The following is a 20,318-nucleotide window of genomic DNA, read 5'->3' as shown; positions in this document are numbered from 1 at the left end:
GAAGTGGCTGCTATTAAGGGTCCCTTTAGGCCCCTCCCACCACACCCTTAGGGTAGCATGCAACTAACTAGGTAAGTATATTCCACTGAAAGGTGTGACGGGTATCCCCGGGGGTGGGTGGGGGGGGGGGGGGGGGGGGAGCTGTGGAGACCTGGCTCCTCGGGTGCGCTTGGTTAGGCGGTTACCAAGCTATCCGATACCTGACCCCAAACTTATCAGACGATGAGTTTAAAGTTATGCTAAATTGCGCTTACGCTTATGTAGCATACATATAAAATCGTACAGGGATCCCACTCAAAGGATCGCCAAATATAATGGCCAATTGCAATATATTGAAAATTCTGCTGGGGGAACAGAATGATATTCAAGCTTTTTAGTGTGGCTTTGGCTTGCACCACTACTGTACCCAAGATCAGTTTCCTTACTGTCTGGTGATGGTCCAGCATCCAGTATTTGATCAACACCAAAACAAAGACTTATACTGCTGTTATTATTTTAAACTTTGTTGTTGGTTATTGGTTTTAGATTCTATAAACTCCTACTATACATGATTTACCAATATCTGGAGGAGTAGTTGAACTTATGAAGAATCCCTGCGATTGCTATTTTGGGAAGATGTCTTGAACTATTTTTTGATTAATGTCAATTTCATGAAAATATGCTCATATACAAATATGTCTAAACTAATATGAATGGAAGTTTCTCCAGATTCTATGTACCAGGTAAGTGAGCAAATAGTGATGCTGTAATTAATAGCTATTAACTTGGATTTTTTTAGTCAAGTAACATAGACTTACTTAATTCAATTGTGAATTGATAATACGCTGTGTCTACTTGCACTCTTGTGGGAAATCTGAAGCACTACTTGATCCCGGTAAATGAGGAAAAAAAACTAGCTGCACGGCTGTCTCCCATTTTCTCGATTTTTAGCCTAAATAACAAGTTTCTGGCTTTGAAACACTTCCACGATTGCTAAGAACAGCCAAGAGATGTTTTTTAGCTTGAAAAGCTGTGCATTGAGTGACCCGCAAATGCTCGGCTCAGTATGAACGAAGCGTAGAGTTCGACATAACAGCTGTGCAAGGAGAAAAAAAAGTAGATTTTCTTTTTACCATTAAGCCAAAATGAAAAGTTTTGACTTTAAAAACTTCCCACCGTTATTTAGAACCGTCAAACGATGGCTTCGAGCTTGAAAAAATTCGCAAAAGGCGACATTCGAGTGCTCGACACGTACTAAACGATGCATGAAATGTCAACTCCACGCTTCGTTCATACTTTGCCGAGCATTTGCGGGCCGTTGTTGCATAGCTTTTCAGGCTAAAAATCGTCGCTTGGCTGCTCTAAATAATCGTGGAAGTGTTTTAAAGCCAGAAACTTGTTATTTAGGCTAAATATCGAGAAAACTGGAGACAGCCGTGCAGCTAGTTTTTGTCCCTTCTCTACCGGAAGCCGTGCAAGTAGACACAGCGTTGACAATAAAATGTTGTTGTAAAGTTTTGATCTTGGTTGATATTGAATCAAAACTATTTCCACACTCACAAAAATGGTGAGTATGTGATGTTATTAGTTTAAATGTTATATAATCACATATGGTGAATAAGTAATATAACTTACTGGATATTTGAATCCACAGTGCTGCTTTGTCATGATGTTTGTCATGAATAAATTCTTTCAAGTCCAGCTATTTCTTTTGTTCTAAATTTAGATGTTGCAAGGCTAGTGTAGTTTTAAGTGTACGAAATCAAAAACAACCAATTTTTCAATTATAGTAAAGTATTGCTGTACTTTCACTTTCGGAATTTCATTTCAAAGGGGTGCCTTTCAAAATCAAGATGGCGTTTTTATTATTTTCTTACCGGACATTGCACTTTTCTTCATATGGTGTCACACAACTGAGATATACATTATTTGGGTTCCCATCGTTCTTCTGAGCTCGTAAGATCGTATTCTTAACTCTCCATCATGCAGTTTGTTTTGGGTAATTCACAAAGTCAAGACGGTTGTTTCTTGGCTTTAGTCTTTCTGTTTCAGGGCTTTCTCCTTCCACTTTTTAGCTTGCTTATTCAACGTTTCAGCACGACAGACCTCTAGCCTATCTAATTTTGGGGTTCTTTCATTGAGTAAATCGTATTGCGCTGAATTCTTTGGCTAAATCCTCACACCACTCTGCGAGAAAGGGGTGGACAGGGCGGCTCTTAGCCCATGCAAGTGAGTATGGGCTAACGAGGACGCCCAGACAAACGAGGACGGGCCGGTGCGGCCCCTGCGCCCAGGCATGAGAGGGTGGGCCAGCGCGGCCTTTACACGTTTTTTCTCACGGACGGGCAATCAAAACCTCGCCCAATCTATCGCGAATGGGTAATCGAGGCCCTTGCCCATTCAATCCCGGACAGGCAAAGGAAGTCAGGCGCAGATACTAACGTGGGCGGTAAACCGAGTCCTTCAGTCCAAAAAATCGCGGGCGGGTAATCGAGACCCGACGCCCAATCAATCGCGAACGGGTTAGCGAGGCCCACCAATCCTACTATCGTGGGTGGATAAGCAAGCATCTATGATTACTTTGGTTTTGCGCTTAACTTGCCCTGGGATGACGAGACGCAAGCGGCTTTAACTGTAAGTACCCGAAAGGAATGCGTGTATGGTATACACGCATTCCTTCGGGGATCTAGAAGACCAGGCGTTGTAATCCTTTTACAGTTTGCCTTAGTGTAATCCGCGCTGTCTTCAACGTTGACACATTGATTCCATAAAACAATTAAAGAAAAGAATCGGCACAAATTGAAACTTTTAGAACATATTAGAATGCTTTTAGTAGCGGCCCTGATGAAGGACTGCCAGCAGGCAAGTAAAGTGCGAAAAGCTGGAATCTTTCGACTTCTGTTTTCCCTTCCTTAACTTGTTATAAAACAACAAACGAATATATATGCCGTAAAAAAAAAACACTTATCTCAGCCGCTTTGCAGAAATATCTTGGAAATAACTACGAGATCCTTAGTCTATATACTTCTGGTACCTACTTTGTGTACGTTACGGACGGTGTTTGTTATGAATTGAAGTAATAAACGCGAACATATTTGTGCCGAACTCTTCTCGATTCAAGATTTCTTTTTGTTGAATAAATGCAATGAAATCTCGCTTTATATTGTTTTGCAGAAGTTTAAAAATTACCGGATTACTTTTATAAATTGGTCTTACCCAAATTTGTTTTATTTTATCGGGATGGTTTGTTGGTAGCGAGTTGATGACTATAGATCATAGAGATTGAGTTAAAAAAAAGCCCTATTTATATCAAGCATGCGAAACAGTATAATAAAGTCCGGGTAAAATAGTCATACTTTGCACACTCGCAAAAAGGGGACAAAACGAAGCGTTTGAAGTATAAAAACATTACAAAGGAACTAGCAAGTGCCTTGATTCAAAAGAAATTCAAAAGCAAAAGAATATTTATCGTGATGGGGACTAAATAGCGCTTACCAGCACGTTATAGCACGACAAATTCGTCACGACACACAAACAAATCTCACATTGAAATAGGCTTGGAGGTTAAAGATTTTATACGATCTTTATACGCTGATAGCATCATGAGAGGAGTGGATGCGGGGGGGGGGGGGGGGGGGGTGATTTGCCAACACCTCTAGTCGTACAAAATTTTCGATTTCATATAATATTCTCGCAAAAGCAACAACCACACCTACCGCAAACGTTATAACTCCAGCGAAAAAAAAATGCAGCATTATAGTTTAATCGTTTATAAAACATCACTTATTTGTTACCAGGTCTTGGAATTACTGACCGAGCCCGAGGACCTAATACGGATGTTTAGTTGACCGCGCGCGGGTCCGGATCGTAAGATAAGGGACCTCATGCGAGAGACAATCAGAGCGCGCGATGAGATGGATACCTACCCCGAAAAAGAATCATACACACGAACTTTCATTTCCAACCAATAGCTGTATGCAAGCCCGTTCAAGCGGGCTATGAGTACACCTGCTCAGCTTTCCACTATACAAGAAAATAAGTGTCTATGTAATATGGATATTTGAACTCAGGGCAGCATTAGCATCTCAGTCACATCGAACAAAATGCGGCTAAGCGCAATGTAACAAAGAATGAACTATCAATGTAAATGAGATAATATAAGAAGGGTTAATGCAACAGTGGGCACTCCGACGACACGTCTGGATGCACTGCTACCTAAGTTAATGAGATATTATTATAAGAAGGGTTAGTGAAACAGTGCACACTCCGATGGCACGTCTGGACGCACTGCTACTAAAGTGAATGAGATATTATTATAATAAGGGTTAATGCAGCAGTGCACACTCCGACGACACGTCTGGATGTTCTGCTACTAAAGTGAATGAGATATTATTATAAGAAGGGTTGATGCAACAGTGCACACTCCGACGGCACGTCTGGACGCACTGCTACTAAAGTGAATGAGATATTATTATAATAAGGGTTAATGCAGCAGTGCACACTCCGACGACACGTCTGGATTGGATGTTCTGCTACTAAAGTGAATGATATATTATTATAAGAAGAGATTAATGCAACAGTGCACACTCCGACGACACGTCTGGACGCACTGCTACTAAAGTGAATGATATATTATTATAATAAGGGTTAATGCAGCAGTGCACACTCCGACGACACGTCTGGATGTTCTGCTACTAAAGTGAATGAGATATTATTATAAGAAGGGTTAGTGAAACAGAGCACACTCCGATGGCACGTCTACACGCACTGCTACTAAAGTGAATGAGATATTATTATAATAAGGGTTAATGCAGCAGTGCACACTCCGACGACACGTCTGGGTGTTCTGCTACTAAAGTGAATGAGATATTATTATAAGAAGGGTTAGTGAAACAGTGCACACTCCGACGGCACGTCTGGACGCACTGCTACTAAAGTGAATGAGATATTATTATAATAAGGGTTAATGCAGCTGTGCACACTCCGACGACACGTCTGGATGTTCTGCTACTAAAGTGAATAAGCTATTATTATATAAAGGGATTAATACAACAGTGCACACACCGACGGCACGTCTGGATGCACTGCTACCTAAGTGAATGAGATATTATTAAAAGAAGAGATTAATGCAACAGTGCACACTCCGACGACACGTCTGGATGCACTGCTACTAAAGTGAATGAGATATTATAAGAAGGGTTAATGCAACAGTGCACACTCCGACGGCACGTCTGGATGCACTGCTACCTAAGTAAATGAGATATTATTATAAGAAGGGTTAATGCAACAGTGCACACTTCGACGGCACGTCTGGATGCACTGCAATAAAAGTGAATGATATATTATAAGAAGGGTTAATGCAACAGTGCACACTCCGACGGCACGTCTGGATGCACTTCTACTAAAGTGAATGAGATATTATAAGAAGGGTTAATGCAACAGTGTACACTCCGACGGCACTTCTGGATGCACTGCTACCTAAGTAAATGAGATATTATTAAAAGAAGAGATTAATGCAACAGTGCACACTCCGACGACACGTCTGGATGCACTGCTACTAAAGTGAATGAGATATTATAAGAAGGGTTAATGCAACAGTGCACACTCCGACGGCACGTCTGGATGCACTGCTACCTAAGTAAATGAGATATTATTATAAGAAGGGTTAATGCAACAGTGCACACTTCGACGGCACGTCTGGATGCACTGCAATAAAAGTGAATGATATATTATAAGAAGGGTTAATGCAACAGTGCACACTCCGACAGCACGTCTGGATGCACTGCAAATAAAGTGAATAAGCTATTATTATAAGAAGGATTAATGCAACAGTGCACACTCCGACGGCACGTCTGGATGCACTGCTACCTAAGTGAATGAGATATTATTATAAGAAGGGTTAATGCAACAGTGCACACTCCGACGGCACGTCTGGATGCACTGCTAATAAAGTGAATGATATATTATTATAAGAAGGGTTAGTGAAACAGTGCACACTCCGACGACACGTCTGGATGCACTGCTAATAAAGTGAATGAGATATTATTATAAAAAGGGTTAATGCAACAGTGCACACTCCGACGGAACGTCTGGATGCACTGCAAATAAAGTGAATAAGCTATTATTATAAGAAGAGATTAATGCAACAGTGAACACTCCGACGGCACGTCTGGATGTACTGCAATAAAAGTGAATAAGCTATTATTATAAGAAGGGATTAATACAACAGTGCACACTTCGACGGCACGTCTGGATGCACTTCTACTAAAGTGAATGAGATATTATAAGAAGGGTTAATGCAACAGTGTACACTCCGACGGCACTTCTGGATGCACTGCTACCTAAGTAAATGAGATATTATTAAAAGAAGAGATTAATGCAACAGTGCACACTCCGACGACACGTCTGGATGCACTGCTACTAAAGTGAATGAGATATTATAAGAAGGGTTAATGCAACAGTGCACACTCCGACGGCACGTCTGGATGCACTGCTACCTAAGTAAATGAGATATTATTATAAGAAGGGTTAATGCAACAGTGCACACTTCGACGGCACGTCTGGATGCACTGCAATAAAAGTGAATGATATATTATAAGAAGGGTTAATGCAACAGTGCACACTCCGACGGCACGTCTGGATGCACTGCAAATAAAGTGAATAAGCTATTATTATAAGAAGGATTAATGCAACAGTGCACACTCCGACGGCACGTCTGGATGCACTGCTACTAAAGTGAATGAGATATTATTATAAGAAGGGTTAATGCAAAAGTGCACACTCCGACGGCACGTCTGGATGCACTGCTAATAAAGTGAATGATATATTATTATAAGAAGGGTTAGTGAAACAGTGCACACTCCGACGACACGTCTGGATGCACTGCTAATAAAGTGAATTAGATATTATTATAAAAAGGGTCAATGCAACAGTGCACACTCCGACGGCACGTCTGGATGCACTTCAATAAAAGTGAATGATATATTATAAGAAGGGTTAATGCAACAGTGCACACTCCGACGGCACGTCTGGATGCACTGCAAATAAAGTGAATAAGCTATTATTATAAGAAGGATTAATGCAACAGTGCACACTCCGACGGCACGTCTGGATGCACTGCTACCTAAGTGAATGAGATATTATTATAAGAAGGGTTAATGCAACAGTGCACACTCCGACGGCACGTCTGGATGCACTGCTAATAAAGTGAATGATATATTATTATAAGAAGGGTTAGTGAAACAGTGCACACTCCGACGACACGTCTGGATGCACTGCTAATAAAGTGAATGAGATATTATTATAAAAAGGGTTAATGCAACAGTGCACACTCCGACGGCACGTCTGGATGCACTGCAAATAAAGTGAATAAGCTATTATTATAAGAAGAGATTAATGCAACAGTGAACACTCCGACGGCACGTCTGGATGTACTGCAATAAAAGTGAATAAGCTATTATTATAAGAAGGGATTAATACAACAGTGCACACTTAGACGGCACGTCTGGATGCACTTCTACTAAAGTGAATGAGATATTATAAGAAGGGTTAATGCAACAGTGTACACTCCGACGGCACGTCTGGATGCACTGCTACCTAAGTAAATGAGATATTATTAAAAGAAGAGATTAATGCAACAGTGCACACTCCGACGACACGTCTGGATGCACTGCTACTAAAGTGAATGAGATATTATAAGAAGGGTTAATGCAACAGTGTACACTCCGACGGCACGTCTGGATGCACTGCTACCTAAGTAAATGAGATATTATTATTAGAAGGGTTAATGCAACAGTGCACACTTCGACGGCACGTCTGGATGCACTGCTTAACCTAAGTTAATGAGATATTATTATAAGAAGGGTTAATGCAACAGTGCACACTCCGACGACACATCTGGATGTACTGCAATAAAAGTGAATGAGATATTATTATAAGAAGGGTTAGTGAAACAGTGCACACTCCGACGACACGTCTGGATGTTCTGCTACTAAAGTGAATGAGATATTATTATAAGAAGGGTTAGTGAAACAGTGCACACTCCGACGGCACGTCTGGACGCACTGCTACTAAAGTAAATGAGATATTATTATAATAAGGGTTAATGCAGCTGTGCACACTCCGACGGCACGTCTGGATGTACTGCTACTAAAGTGAATGAGATATTATTATAAGAAGGGTTAATGCAAAAGTGCACACTCCGACGGCACGTCTGGATGCACTGCTAATAAAGTGAATGATATATTATTATAAGAAGGGTTAGTGAAACAGTGCACACTCCGACGACACGTCTGGATGCACTGCTAATAAAGTGAATGAGATATTATTATAAAAAGGGTCAATGCAACAGTGCACACTCCGACGGCACGTCTGGATGCACTTCAATAAAAGTGAATGATATATTATAAGAAGGGTTAATGCAACAGTGCACACTCCGACAGCACGTCTGGATGCACTGCAAATAAAGTGAATAAGCTATTATTATAAGAAGGATTAATGCAACAGTGCACACTCCGACGGCACGTCTGGATGCACTGCTACCTAAGTGAATGAGATATTATTATAAGAAGGGTTAATGCAACAGTGCACACTCCGACGGCACGTCTGGATGCACTGCTAATAAAGTGAATGATATATTATTATAAGAAGGGTTAGTGAAACAGTGCACACTCCGACGACACGTCTGGATGCACTGCTAATAAAGTGAATGAGATATTATTATAAAAAGGGTTAATGCAACAGTGCACACTCCGACGGAACGTCTGGATGCACTGCAAATAAAGTGAATAAGCTATTATTATAAGAAGAGATTAATGCAACAGTGAACACTCCGACGGCACGTCTGGATGTACTGCAATAAAAGTGAATAAGCTATTATTATAAGAAGGGATTAATACAACAGTGCACACTTCGACGGCACGTCTGGATGCACTTCTACTAAAGTGAATGAGATATTATAAGAAGGGTTAATGCAACAGTGTACACTCCGACGGCACTTCTGGATGCACTGCTACCTAAGTAAATGAGATATTATTAAAAGAAGAGATTAATGCAACAGTGCACACTCCGACGACACGTCTGGATGCACTGCTACTAAAGTGAATGAGATATTATAAGAAGGGTTAATGCAACAGTGCACACTCCGACGGCACGTCTGGATGCACTGCTACCTAAGTAAATGAGATATTATTATAAGAAGGGTTAATGCAACAGTGCACACTTCGACGGCACGTCTGGATGCACTGCAATAAAAGTGAATGATATATTATAAGAAGGGTTAATGCAACAGTGCACACTCCGACGGCACGTCTGGATGCACTGCAAATAAAGTGAATAAGCTATTATTATAAGAAGGATTAATGCAACAGTGCACACTCCGACGGCACGTCTGGATGCACTGCTACTAAAGTGAATGAGATATTATTATAAGAAGGGTTAATGCAAAAGTGCACACTCCGACGGCACGTCTGGATGCACTGCTAATAAAGTGAATGATATATTATTATAAGAAGGGTTAGTGAAACAGTGCACACTCCGACGACACGTCTGGATGCACTGCTAATAAAGTGAATTAGATATTATTATAAAAAGGGTCAATGCAACAGTGCACACTCCGACGGCACGTCTGGATGCACTTCAATAAAAGTGAATGATATATTATAAGAAGGGTTAATGCAACAGTGCACACTCCGACGGCACGTCTGGATGCACTGCAAATAAAGTGAATAAGCTATTATTATAAGAAGGATTAATGCAACAGTGCACACTCCGACGGCACGTCTGGATGCACTGCTACCTAAGTGAATGAGATATTATTATAAGAAGGGTTAATGCAACAGTGCACACTCCGACGGCACGTCTGGATGCACTGCTAATAAAGTGAATGATATATTATTATAAGAAGGGTTAGTGAAACAGTGCACACTCCGACGACACGTCTGGATGCACTGCTAATAAAGTGAATGAGATATTATTATAAAAAGGGTTAATGCAACAGTGCACACTCCGACGGCACGTCTGGATGCACTGCAAATAAAGTGAATAAGCTATTATTATAAGAAGAGATTAATGCAACAGTGAACACTCCGACGGCACGTCTGGATGTACTGCAATAAAAGTGAATAAGCTATTATTATAAGAAGGGATTAATACAACAGTGCACACTTCGACGGCACGTCTGGATGCACTTCTACTAAAGTGAATGAGATATTATAAGAAGGGTTAATGCAACAGTGTACACTCCGACGGCACGTCTGGATGCACTGCTACCTAAGTAAATGAGATATTATTAAAAGAAGAGATTAATGCAACAGTGCACACTCCGACGACACGTCTGGATGCACTGCTACTAAAGTGAATGAGATATTATAAGAAGGGTTAATGCAACAGTGCACACTCCGACGGCACGTCTGGATGCACTGCAAATAAAGTGAATAAGCTATTATTATAAGAAGGATTAATGCAACAGTGCACACTCCGACGGCACGTCTGGATGCACTGCTTAACCTAAGTGAATGAGATATTGATATAAGAAGGGTTAATGCAACAGTGCACACTCCGACGGCACGTCTGGATGCACTGCTACTAAAGTGAATGAGATATTATTATAATAAGGGTTAATGCAACAGTGCACACTCCGACGACACGTCTGGATGTTCTGCTACTAAAGTGAATGAGATATTATTATAAGAAGGGTTAATGCAACAGTGCACACTTCGACGGCACGTCTGGACGCACTTCTACTAAAGTGAATGAGATATTATTATAAGAAGGGTTAATGCAACAGTGCACACTTCGACGGCACGTCTGGATGCACTGCTACTAAAGTGATTGAGATATTATAAGAGAGAATAAATTTAGAAAGTTAGAGTAAAAAAGCAGGTCATACTGTAAGTAGAATTCCACAGAAAAGTAGATATTTTTAAACAATATTATATTTTCATGATCATACAAACGGCTCAGTTTGTCAACTTTCATTATCCTGTGTCAGAATATGTTGCGGTTCTTGGTTGTATTCATATGGAAGAGTAGCTCTCTAGTTTGCCGTAGAAAGGTATAAAAAATCATGTTCTACAGTAGACTATCAATGACACAAACCAGTATTTAAGTTGTATACGTATTTTGTGTTTGTAAACACGATTTTATTCAGCCTGCCCAAGACGATTATATATTTCCATAGCAAGCTTTATGAAATTTTCGGTCTAGAGTAGTTTTGGCGGGCTTTGATGCATACAGCATACGGGCCATGCAAAGTTTAGCATGTCAAGCGAAAATGGGTATCCTTAAAATCAACATACCTTGTATTTGAGGTACTGCGTGATAGAGTTGAGGGTGGACGTCCTAGATACGAGTTGCAATCAGTCGTTCGACTGATGTAGAAGGGCATCAATCGCCTTTGCTCTCACTGTCGTGGCGGGCTTTTGATTCAAGCAGTTTCTCTCGCTTTACCAGCGAATTCTTCCTGGAATCGTTGCAGGAAAACTCTTTGCAACTTTGCAAAAGAGCCGCTCACCACAAATCTCATAATGAAAGGATGTAAAAGCGTTTCATAGAGTCGAATAACTTTGAAGAAACGGGAGAGGACAGCGAGTTCACCATCATTCATAAAGATTCATATGTCGAGTAAATGTATGATTCGTTGCTGAAACTGTAAAACGTCAGGTAAAGAAGCTGACAAGTTAATCCCTAGTTGACAGACAAACGAGCTCCAGGAACCGCAATATAATTACCCCTGGAAATCGGGAACTTACAGTTTAGATCATTTGCGTCTCGTCATATAAGGTCATGCTGTGCACTCGGTGCCGCACTGGCAAGCACAATCGCGGTTTCTCTACCGCCAGGGAGAGCTTTAGGAAGCAACAGGGGCGTTAATGGGACTGCTAATAGGTACTGCTATTAGGGACAGAGAGAGTGAAGTCGGAGTGAACCATTGGTCTTCGAGACTTGCGTCACGTGGAGAATGACGGTTGATTATCAGCTGAATCACCCCAGGGGAATCCCAGCCTCTAAGGGGCTCTTTTCCTATGAGGTAAGGGGCGTGGCGGGGACGTTGAAGCCCTATCGCGAAGTAAGGTGCCCGTATTACGCAAGGGTTCGTGCATATGGGTGTGAGGCAGTGTAATAGGCGGCTACACTGATATCGAACTCTTTCTGTAATGATATAGGGTTACAATACATTCAAAGTACACATATGAGCTACCCTTTAAGGCATGTGCCTGCACTTTAAGCTATTATTATTTCGGAAAATTTCACCAGATCGGGCATCGCCAGCTGGTATGCAAGGGGTCTTGTCTGCTACTCCTAACTTGGCGTGTTCGGGTATATGTAGTGCCCGGATACAGAGCGGCACATTTCCAGGTTTGAAAAGATTTAGTCCGTAGGACAGCTGGTTACTCAGGCGCTGGTAGAAGCGTGCTGTTAGGCCAATGGCCATACATAGTGCTTACACCTTGTTCTACCAAGTTGGCGAGGCGAATAAGTTTTTCTGGTATTCCTAGGTGTTACGGAGAGCTCTGTTTGCTGCTCAAGACCTGTGTACTATATTTAATTGTCTTGTCTTTGTTTTTGGCTTTTGTTCCATTGTGTTTTTGGTGCTGGTGCTCCGTAACACCATAAAAAAAACCGTTTTTCTCAAGCGGGCGTACGGAATGTATGGTGATGGTAAACCGGATGGGTAGGGCCTGCCTGTTGGCCGCAGGGCAGGTTTGCGTGCCTGGTAGATATGCATACCTGCTGGCTTTTTATTTTGCTGGGCTCCCCGTGTTGACCCGACCTTTGGTCTTCAAGTGCTTGTTCTCCGGTGGTGCTTGGTTATGTTTGGGGTCAGGAGGTACCATTCCCCGGTCCTCAGTCCCTTCTTTTCAAGCACCTGTTTGGGCGGGGAGCTGTGGCCCGGAGGCCCGACTACTTGGGTGCGCTGGGTTAGGAGGTCACCAAGCTATCCGATACCTGACCCCAAACTTATCAGATGTATGCTACATTAGCATAAGCTAAAATCGAGGATGACCGCTGGCGCCTGGGCCCATTTCCATTCAAGCCGTGGCACGTTTGCACCCTCTCTTGAATCCCTGCAAATTCATGATTCAGCACGGGATCCGGGGATATTTTGCCCCTCCCACCACTCCCTTATGTGGAGCGCATCTACTGGGTAAGTATATTCCACCGAAAGGTGTGACAGACATCACATCGTTACTTGGAGCGTTTGGAACCTGATAGTTAAAAACGCTTAATCTTCACATTTCCGCGCTAAGGAAATTATTTTAAGAACCTCGTAATACGGCCCCTTTAAAGATCAGCGTGTTTTAAGGTATTTTTAATGTTATCAGAATGTGTTTCTAATTGTTTGATTAAGATTGTTTTCTGTTAAAGTAATAGGGGACTTGCCCCAAGAGATCACGTGACCTTCCTGGGTGGCAAAATTTAAAATAAAAATAATAAAAATCAGAAATAACTGCGCCCGTCACACCAGAGGACGAAAAAATAAAATATTTAAATGGAACTAAACCTTCTCTGAATAAAAGAATTCTGACTTTTTTCGTAACCGCTGAATAAGTTGCTTTTTGTTGCTGTTATTTTGCCGCTAAAAGCCTGAGCGCGCGCTAGTTAGCCACCCAAACAGTCACGTGATCTCTTAGCGCAAGTTCCCTATTGTAAAGATTTCATTGCTCTGCGATTTTATGTACAAGGCAAACGTTAGGTCAATCAAAACTGGAAATGCTCAAATGCGGGCAGGGTGCGCTAGCGAATGTGTATTTTACACGCACGCACGCACGCACGCACACACCCACGCACACACACACTCACACTTTTGTTACCACTCTGCCTCCCCCTGTAAATACCTTTTTACCTAGCAAAATCAGACAAATTTCAGAGACGAAATGTTCGGAAATGCTTCCCAGAAGAACTAAATGCTAAAAACTTAAAACTGTTAAAATGTTATGAAAAGTAGCGTCATATCATAAATCTGAGAGGTAACTGGGGTGGAATATTTCTTAATTCTCCGCAAATCTTTTATTCAAAATTTTTATTAATTCTTTTAATTAACATCATTTTTCTAGGGGGAAGTGGGTGGGGGGGGGGTCCTGTACCTTTCCCCTCCCCCCGTCAAAATTGATCAATTTTGATTTTCTATTGGTTGTTTGACATGAATTGTGATTGACTTCTGTCTGTCTCTATTTTTGACAACTCTCTCTATCTAGTCCTTGTTCTGTGACCATAGTTTCTCTCCTCTAGGATGGTCTGCTCAAGCTTAGTAAGGGTCTCTTTATACTTTTCAATCAGAGTTTCAAGCTCCGACTCCTTCACACGGTATTTAGGTATCTTGTGACGGCCTGTCTTCTGAATCAGGATTTTGAAGTAAAACACCTCATCACTATGCAGCAATGTGACAGCTGTACCTGGAAATTATACAAATACAGCATCTCATAACATGCATCTAGAAATCACCACGGTCCTAACACAACCATCACCCAACAATACCTTCACTACCACCACTTAACCACAACTACACTACCATCACCCAACAACATCTAAACTACCATCACCCAACAACACCAACAAATCCATCACCCAACAACACCAGCACAACAATTACCCAACAACATCTACACTACCATCACCAAACAACACCAACAAATCCATCACCCAACAACACCAGCACTACCATCACCAAACAACACCAGCACTACCATCACCCAACAACATCTACACTACCACCACCCAACAACACCAACACTACCATCACCCAACAACACCAACACTTCCATCATCCAACAACACCAACAAATTCATCACCCAACAACACCAGCAAATCCATCACCCAACAACACCAACAAATCCATCACCCAACAACACCAGCACAACAATCACCCAACAACATCTACACTACCATCACCCAACAACACCAGCACTACCATCACCCAACAACATCTACACTACGATCACCCAACAACACCAGAACTACCATCACCCAACAACACCAACAAATCCATCACCCAACAACACCAGCACAACAATCACCCAACAACATCTACACTACCATCACCCAACAACACTAGCACTACCATCACCCAACAACACCTACACTACCATCACCCAACAACACCAGAACTACCATTACCCAACAGCACCAGCACTACCATCCCCCAACAACATCTACACTACCATCACCCAACAACATCTACACTACCATCACCCAACAACATCTACACTACCATCACCCAACAACACCAGCACTACCATCACCCAACAACACCAGCAATACCATCACCCAACAACCCCAGCACTACCATCACCCAACAACATCTACACTACCATCACACAACAACACCAGCACTACCATCACCCAACAACACCAACAAATCCATCACCCAACAACACCAGCACTACCATCACCCAACAACATCTACACTACCATCACCCAACAACACCAGCACTACCATCATCTAACAATACCTACACTACCATCACCCAACAAATCCATCACCCAACAACACCAACACAACCATCACCCAACAACACCTACACAACCATCATCTAACAACACAAACACAACCATCACCTAACAACACCATTCCAGCCACGCCTACATTACCATCACCTAACCACAACATCACAACCATCATCCGACCACACCTACACCACAATCACCAGCTTTCCACTGTACCTTCAAACCTATAACCATAAGACCTCTACCAACAGAGCCACCATTACCATCATTATCTTCATCATAATCATTACCATCATAACTCTCATCTTTAACAAAATTAGCACAGTAACTATCATGGTTATCATAATTACAATCATAACTATCATCATTATAAAGAATACCTTGGTTCCCAGCCCTTGCTGTTCTTCCTACCCTGTGGATGTACCCCTTGGCATGATTGGGGGCATCATAAGAGATGACATAGGACACATTGTCGATATCCATGCCTCGCGCCATGGCATCTGAACATATGATGATCTGAATGGCACCTTGTTTGAAATCTCTCAGGATGCCACGCCTCTGCTGGGGTGTCAGGCTTGAGGAGTACTCAGCAACAGCCACCCCTCCATACAGTTTGATCAACAAGTACAATCTGAGATTTACAACAGAAAAAAATATGCATTTTGCTTCCTTGATTTAGCTCGATGTTGAGGTGGCAATGAGAATATAAAGTGTCAGGCACACTCATAAGAAAGGTAAATGTACAATAAAACACATGACAATGACAAAAGGAGAACAATGAAACCCAAGAAAACGAGTAGAGGAGACCATGAAGGGTTCTACCACATGGCATGTCTCCTAACACCTGTACAGCACTGCACTTTTATCCCCACCACAAACCCTGTACAGTAATATCCATTTAGTGCATAACCCCAACCCAAATGATCACCCAATGACCGTCATCACCATAATATAGTTTTCTGATAATGTTCAAGTCAGTTAAAGAGAAAGCACATCAGACCAACATATTGGTCTATTTTACATAGAAATCTGTGTTTTTGTGGAATTATCTATTCAAGTGGTAACATAACAACTTGGTTATGGTTGCCTGGTAACCGATACCTAATGAATTGGGTTGGTTGTCTAGTGGACAGTTAACTTTAGACTTAGAAGGGCTGTCTAGTGGATAGTCAACCAACAACTTAGTTGTCAAGTGGACAGTTGACTAATGACTTAGAAGGGTTGTCCAGTGGACAGTTAACTAACCATTTAGGGGTGTTGTCTAGTGCATAGTAGACTAACAAGTTAGTTGCCAAGTGGACAGTTGACTAAAGACTTAGAATGGTTGCCTTGTGGATGGTTGCCTAACAATTTACAGTAGGATGGTTGTCTAGTGGATGGTTACCTAACAGCTCTGTTGCCTAATAGTCTGTAAACTTTGTGTGCTGGTTATAAAACTACTGTATGTGGGTAATGCCCTACCAAGCTGTGGGGACTGTTAACAATGTCTTGCTAAGCCTGTGATGGGAACACCAAGTTAAGCCTATGTGAGGGGTTGACTTACTTAGCCTATGTGTGGACTGTCTTGCATAGTCTATTTGGGGACTGCCTCACTAACAATTCCTTGCTAAGCCAGCATAGGTAACGCCTTGTTTATCCTGTGAGGGGAATGCCTTGCTAATCTTGTATGGGGGATGCTTTGCTAATCTTGTGTGGGGAACACCTTGCTAAGCCTGTGTGAGGAACACCTTGCTAAGCATGTGTGGGGATGCCTTTTTAATCTTGTGTGGGATGCCTTGCTAATCTTGTGTGGGATACCTTGCTAATCCTGTGTGTGATGCCTTGCTAATCTTGTGTGGGATGCCTTGCTAATCTTGTGTGGGGAACACCTTGCTAAACGTGTGGGGGGGGATGCCTTGCTAATCCTGTGTGGGGATGCCTTGCCAATCCTGTGTGGGAATGCCTGGCTAATCCTGTGTGGGGAACACCTTGATAAGCCTGTGTGGGGATGCCTTGCTAATCCTGTGTGGGAATGCCTGGCTAATCCTGTGTGGGGAACACCTTGATAAGCCTGTGTGGCAGATGCCTTGCTAATCCTGTGAGGGAAAGGGAATTCCTTGCTAAGCCTCTATCTTGTACTCACCGGTGAGTTGCCTCAAGTGAAGAGGTAAAGCAAAGAACACCTTTAAATCCACACTTGAGAAGTAGGAATAACACCATCAAAGGCTTCTCTCCATTTTTACAGACTGCCATGTGATCTGTCAGTCCAACCGGCAGACTATAGCGGCTTGTTCCTATGTATGGAAAAGGTTTACCCTTGTCATTCTTAATTTGATTTTGAACAACTAACAACAACCCTTGAAAACGCTCAAGGCTCCATGCATTAACAATTCCACAATTTCTGGTAAAAACGGTACTGGAAAATATCTTCCTGTGTGTGTGCTGGCAATGTCATGCTCACTGTCACCACAGTCTCTTTAAAGAGCAAGGTACTCTGCACAGATTAATTTAAATTTGGTCTTAAAATATGCAAAACTGCTTTGTATATTCAACAGAGGTGCATGGAATAACTAAGTGAGTACAGCACATCAAAATACTTTCAGTTTCTACTGCCCCTACATCACTCATCTTTTTAGCCCCCCCCCCCCCCCCCCCATACTAGGTATGTTGCAACAAACTCTTTTATACCTGCAGCATCTTCATCATTCTCTGCTGACATCTCAGGAGTATTAGAAACAGCAAACAGCATCGGGTTGTACAGCTGTAAGGCAGCTAGTTTCTCAGGACTGTGGGTCATTGTAGCAGAAAATAAGAGCTTCTGTAGAGGAACCTGAATCTTGGAGTAGCTGGCTGCTGTGATGTGCCTGTGGTGCTTTCTCTTTGTCCCAAGTTGAAACATAAATGAACTACAAGAATTAGAACAGAATGCAGTATTTAACTTTCATAATTATTACAAATATAGAAAAATACACAATCAGGATTCAAGCTGCATTTTGTATTTTCGAGCAAGGCTGGATTACTTTTTTTTGTTATTTTACTAATCCACTAGCCCACATTTTTTCATTATGTTTCCATTTTAAATTTTAATTATTAAACTCTTTGTTTCACCTTTGATCCTAGTATTTTTATTTTCCATTTGATGATCTGGTTCTGGAGAATGTGCTCCCCTCTTTAGAATTGCTTCCTAGGATCTGATTTTTTCAACCAAATAGTCAGGATAGTTTGGAAGAAATTGGGAGGATTGACACGAACCTGCTATCATTTAAAGGGAGTGTATTCACAGACTCTTGGGCAGCATGTATCACTTTAGACAGCCAGTTGTTGTAGGACTGGTCAAGCAGGCGATCAGCCTCATCAATAACTAGGAATCTCAGATGTTGAAGAGTAAATCCAGGAGTAGAGGAGATATGTTCCACCAGACGACCAGGGGTGGTTACTAAGATATTCACATGGCTTGTGCTTCCACAACTAAAATGATCAGAGATTTATATAAAAACTTATAAAGGTTACTGTACAGTTTCATTACTGATCCTAGGCAAGAAAATATTTACCGCTTGTTTTTCTCAGTTCCAAAATGGTCATTCTTAATTAGTATCATCAAGTATCATTTATAAAAAGTGCTTAGAACATGATGGTTGTATAAATGCTATAAATAAATACTACATATATTTTTATATAATCAACAAAGACCATTATTAGAAGAAACATGTGATTGAGCACAAATTGAATTCCATCTAGAAACCCTACATGTGTATGTTCTTACCTTTGTCCAACTAAACTATCTTGCTCCTTCTGAAGTGTTTTATTTGAGGGTGCTAGCCCCACTCTGACGCTTGTGCCTTGTATGAAAGTATCAAAAACTCTTTTAACTTGATTCGCAAGGTCTTTTGTAGGTAAAAGCACTAAGGCCTGTAGATGGCAAACAGTGCATTGTGAAATTGCCTGCACTAGAGGTAGCACATACGCCAAGGTTTTACCACTTCCTGTAGGAGCAGACACACAGATATCAGAAGGACGGTATCCTCCTAGCCCAGCAAGAGTCCCTGAAGCAAGGTTTGACAGGATTGCAGGTATGACTGAACTTTGAACTGGGAAGAAACTGTTGATATCTTGTTCTTTAAGTTTCTTTTGAAGGGATGTGGAGAGACATTGTAAGCTAGACACCGGAAGTTTTCCTTTATCAAAATCTGGGCTTATCACCTCAGGGTTGGATAGCCAGCCTGGTAGAGTTCGTTGGACATTGTGTATTTTCTTTTTTCTCTTGTTTCTTCCAATCACTGTGAAACCCGACGCTTGTCTCACTCCATTTATGTCTGTGTCCTCTATTTTGAGGTCTTTCTCAAGCCCCCTATTGTCCCCATCTTTACTCTCACCTTCTTCATTACCTCTCTGGCTTATTTTTTTTATAGACTCGATTTCACCAAGATCTAAAAGCTCTTCCTCAAGCTGTTCAACCTCGACTTTCGTCGACTTCGATTTCTTCTTCTTCATTTTTACCTCAAGTTCCTCGTCATGATCTTTATCTTTATGCCTCTTCTTTTTAGAATCCTCATTTTCAATAGTGTCTTTGGCTTTTTCGTCGTCACCAAGATTCGAAACTTGTTGAATATTTTGCTGTGAGTTGTTGTTGATTTTGGGCGACAATTTTCTTAAAGATCGCCTTCGTTGGGCGATATGTTCCTTGATTGAGAAGCTTCTCGACTTAGCCGGCGACTCTTCGTCACCTAAGTATCTTTCTATACGAAACAGGTCCATTTTTAGTTCAAAACCTGAATATTGCTTTTGAAAATCTAATCATCGGTGCATTTTTACGAGAGGCCTCGTGGTGCAAGTTCGTCCGCCATTTTGATTTTTAGACCGCGCGAGGGCCTGGGTAAACATTATCACGTGACACTTGGCTCCCTGTGGTTGT

At 41.7% G+C, this 20,318-nt stretch overlaps 1 protein-coding gene across 1 annotated transcript; it reads right to left on the bottom strand.

Moving 5' to 3' along the window:
• Positions 1 to 14,168: 14,168 nt before the first annotated feature.
• On the bottom strand, positions 14,169 to 20,304 carry LOC5518118 (ATP-dependent RNA helicase DDX51-like). The gene is made up of 6 exons (XM_048732402.1): positions 19,170 to 20,304; positions 18,659 to 18,874; positions 18,095 to 18,312; positions 17,550 to 17,700; positions 15,673 to 16,058; positions 14,169 to 14,375 (listed from the first exon to the last, which is right to left on the bottom strand). The coding sequence occupies exons 1-6, from the start codon at positions 20,159 to 20,161 to the stop codon at positions 14,170 to 14,172; spliced, it is 2,169 nt and encodes a 722-aa protein (XP_048588359.1). The 5' UTR covers positions 20,162 to 20,304; the 3' UTR covers position 14,169.
• Positions 20,305 to 20,318: the final 14 nt, after the last annotated feature.

The sequence above is a fragment of the Nematostella vectensis genome, chromosome 9, assembly GCF_932526225.1.
Source record: "Nematostella vectensis chromosome 9, jaNemVect1.1, whole genome shotgun sequence".
NCBI lineage: Eukaryota > Metazoa > Cnidaria > Anthozoa > Actiniaria > Edwardsiidae > Nematostella > Nematostella vectensis.
Note: the sequence above shows the minus strand (reverse complement) of the source record. Positions and strands in the feature narration are given on the sequence as shown.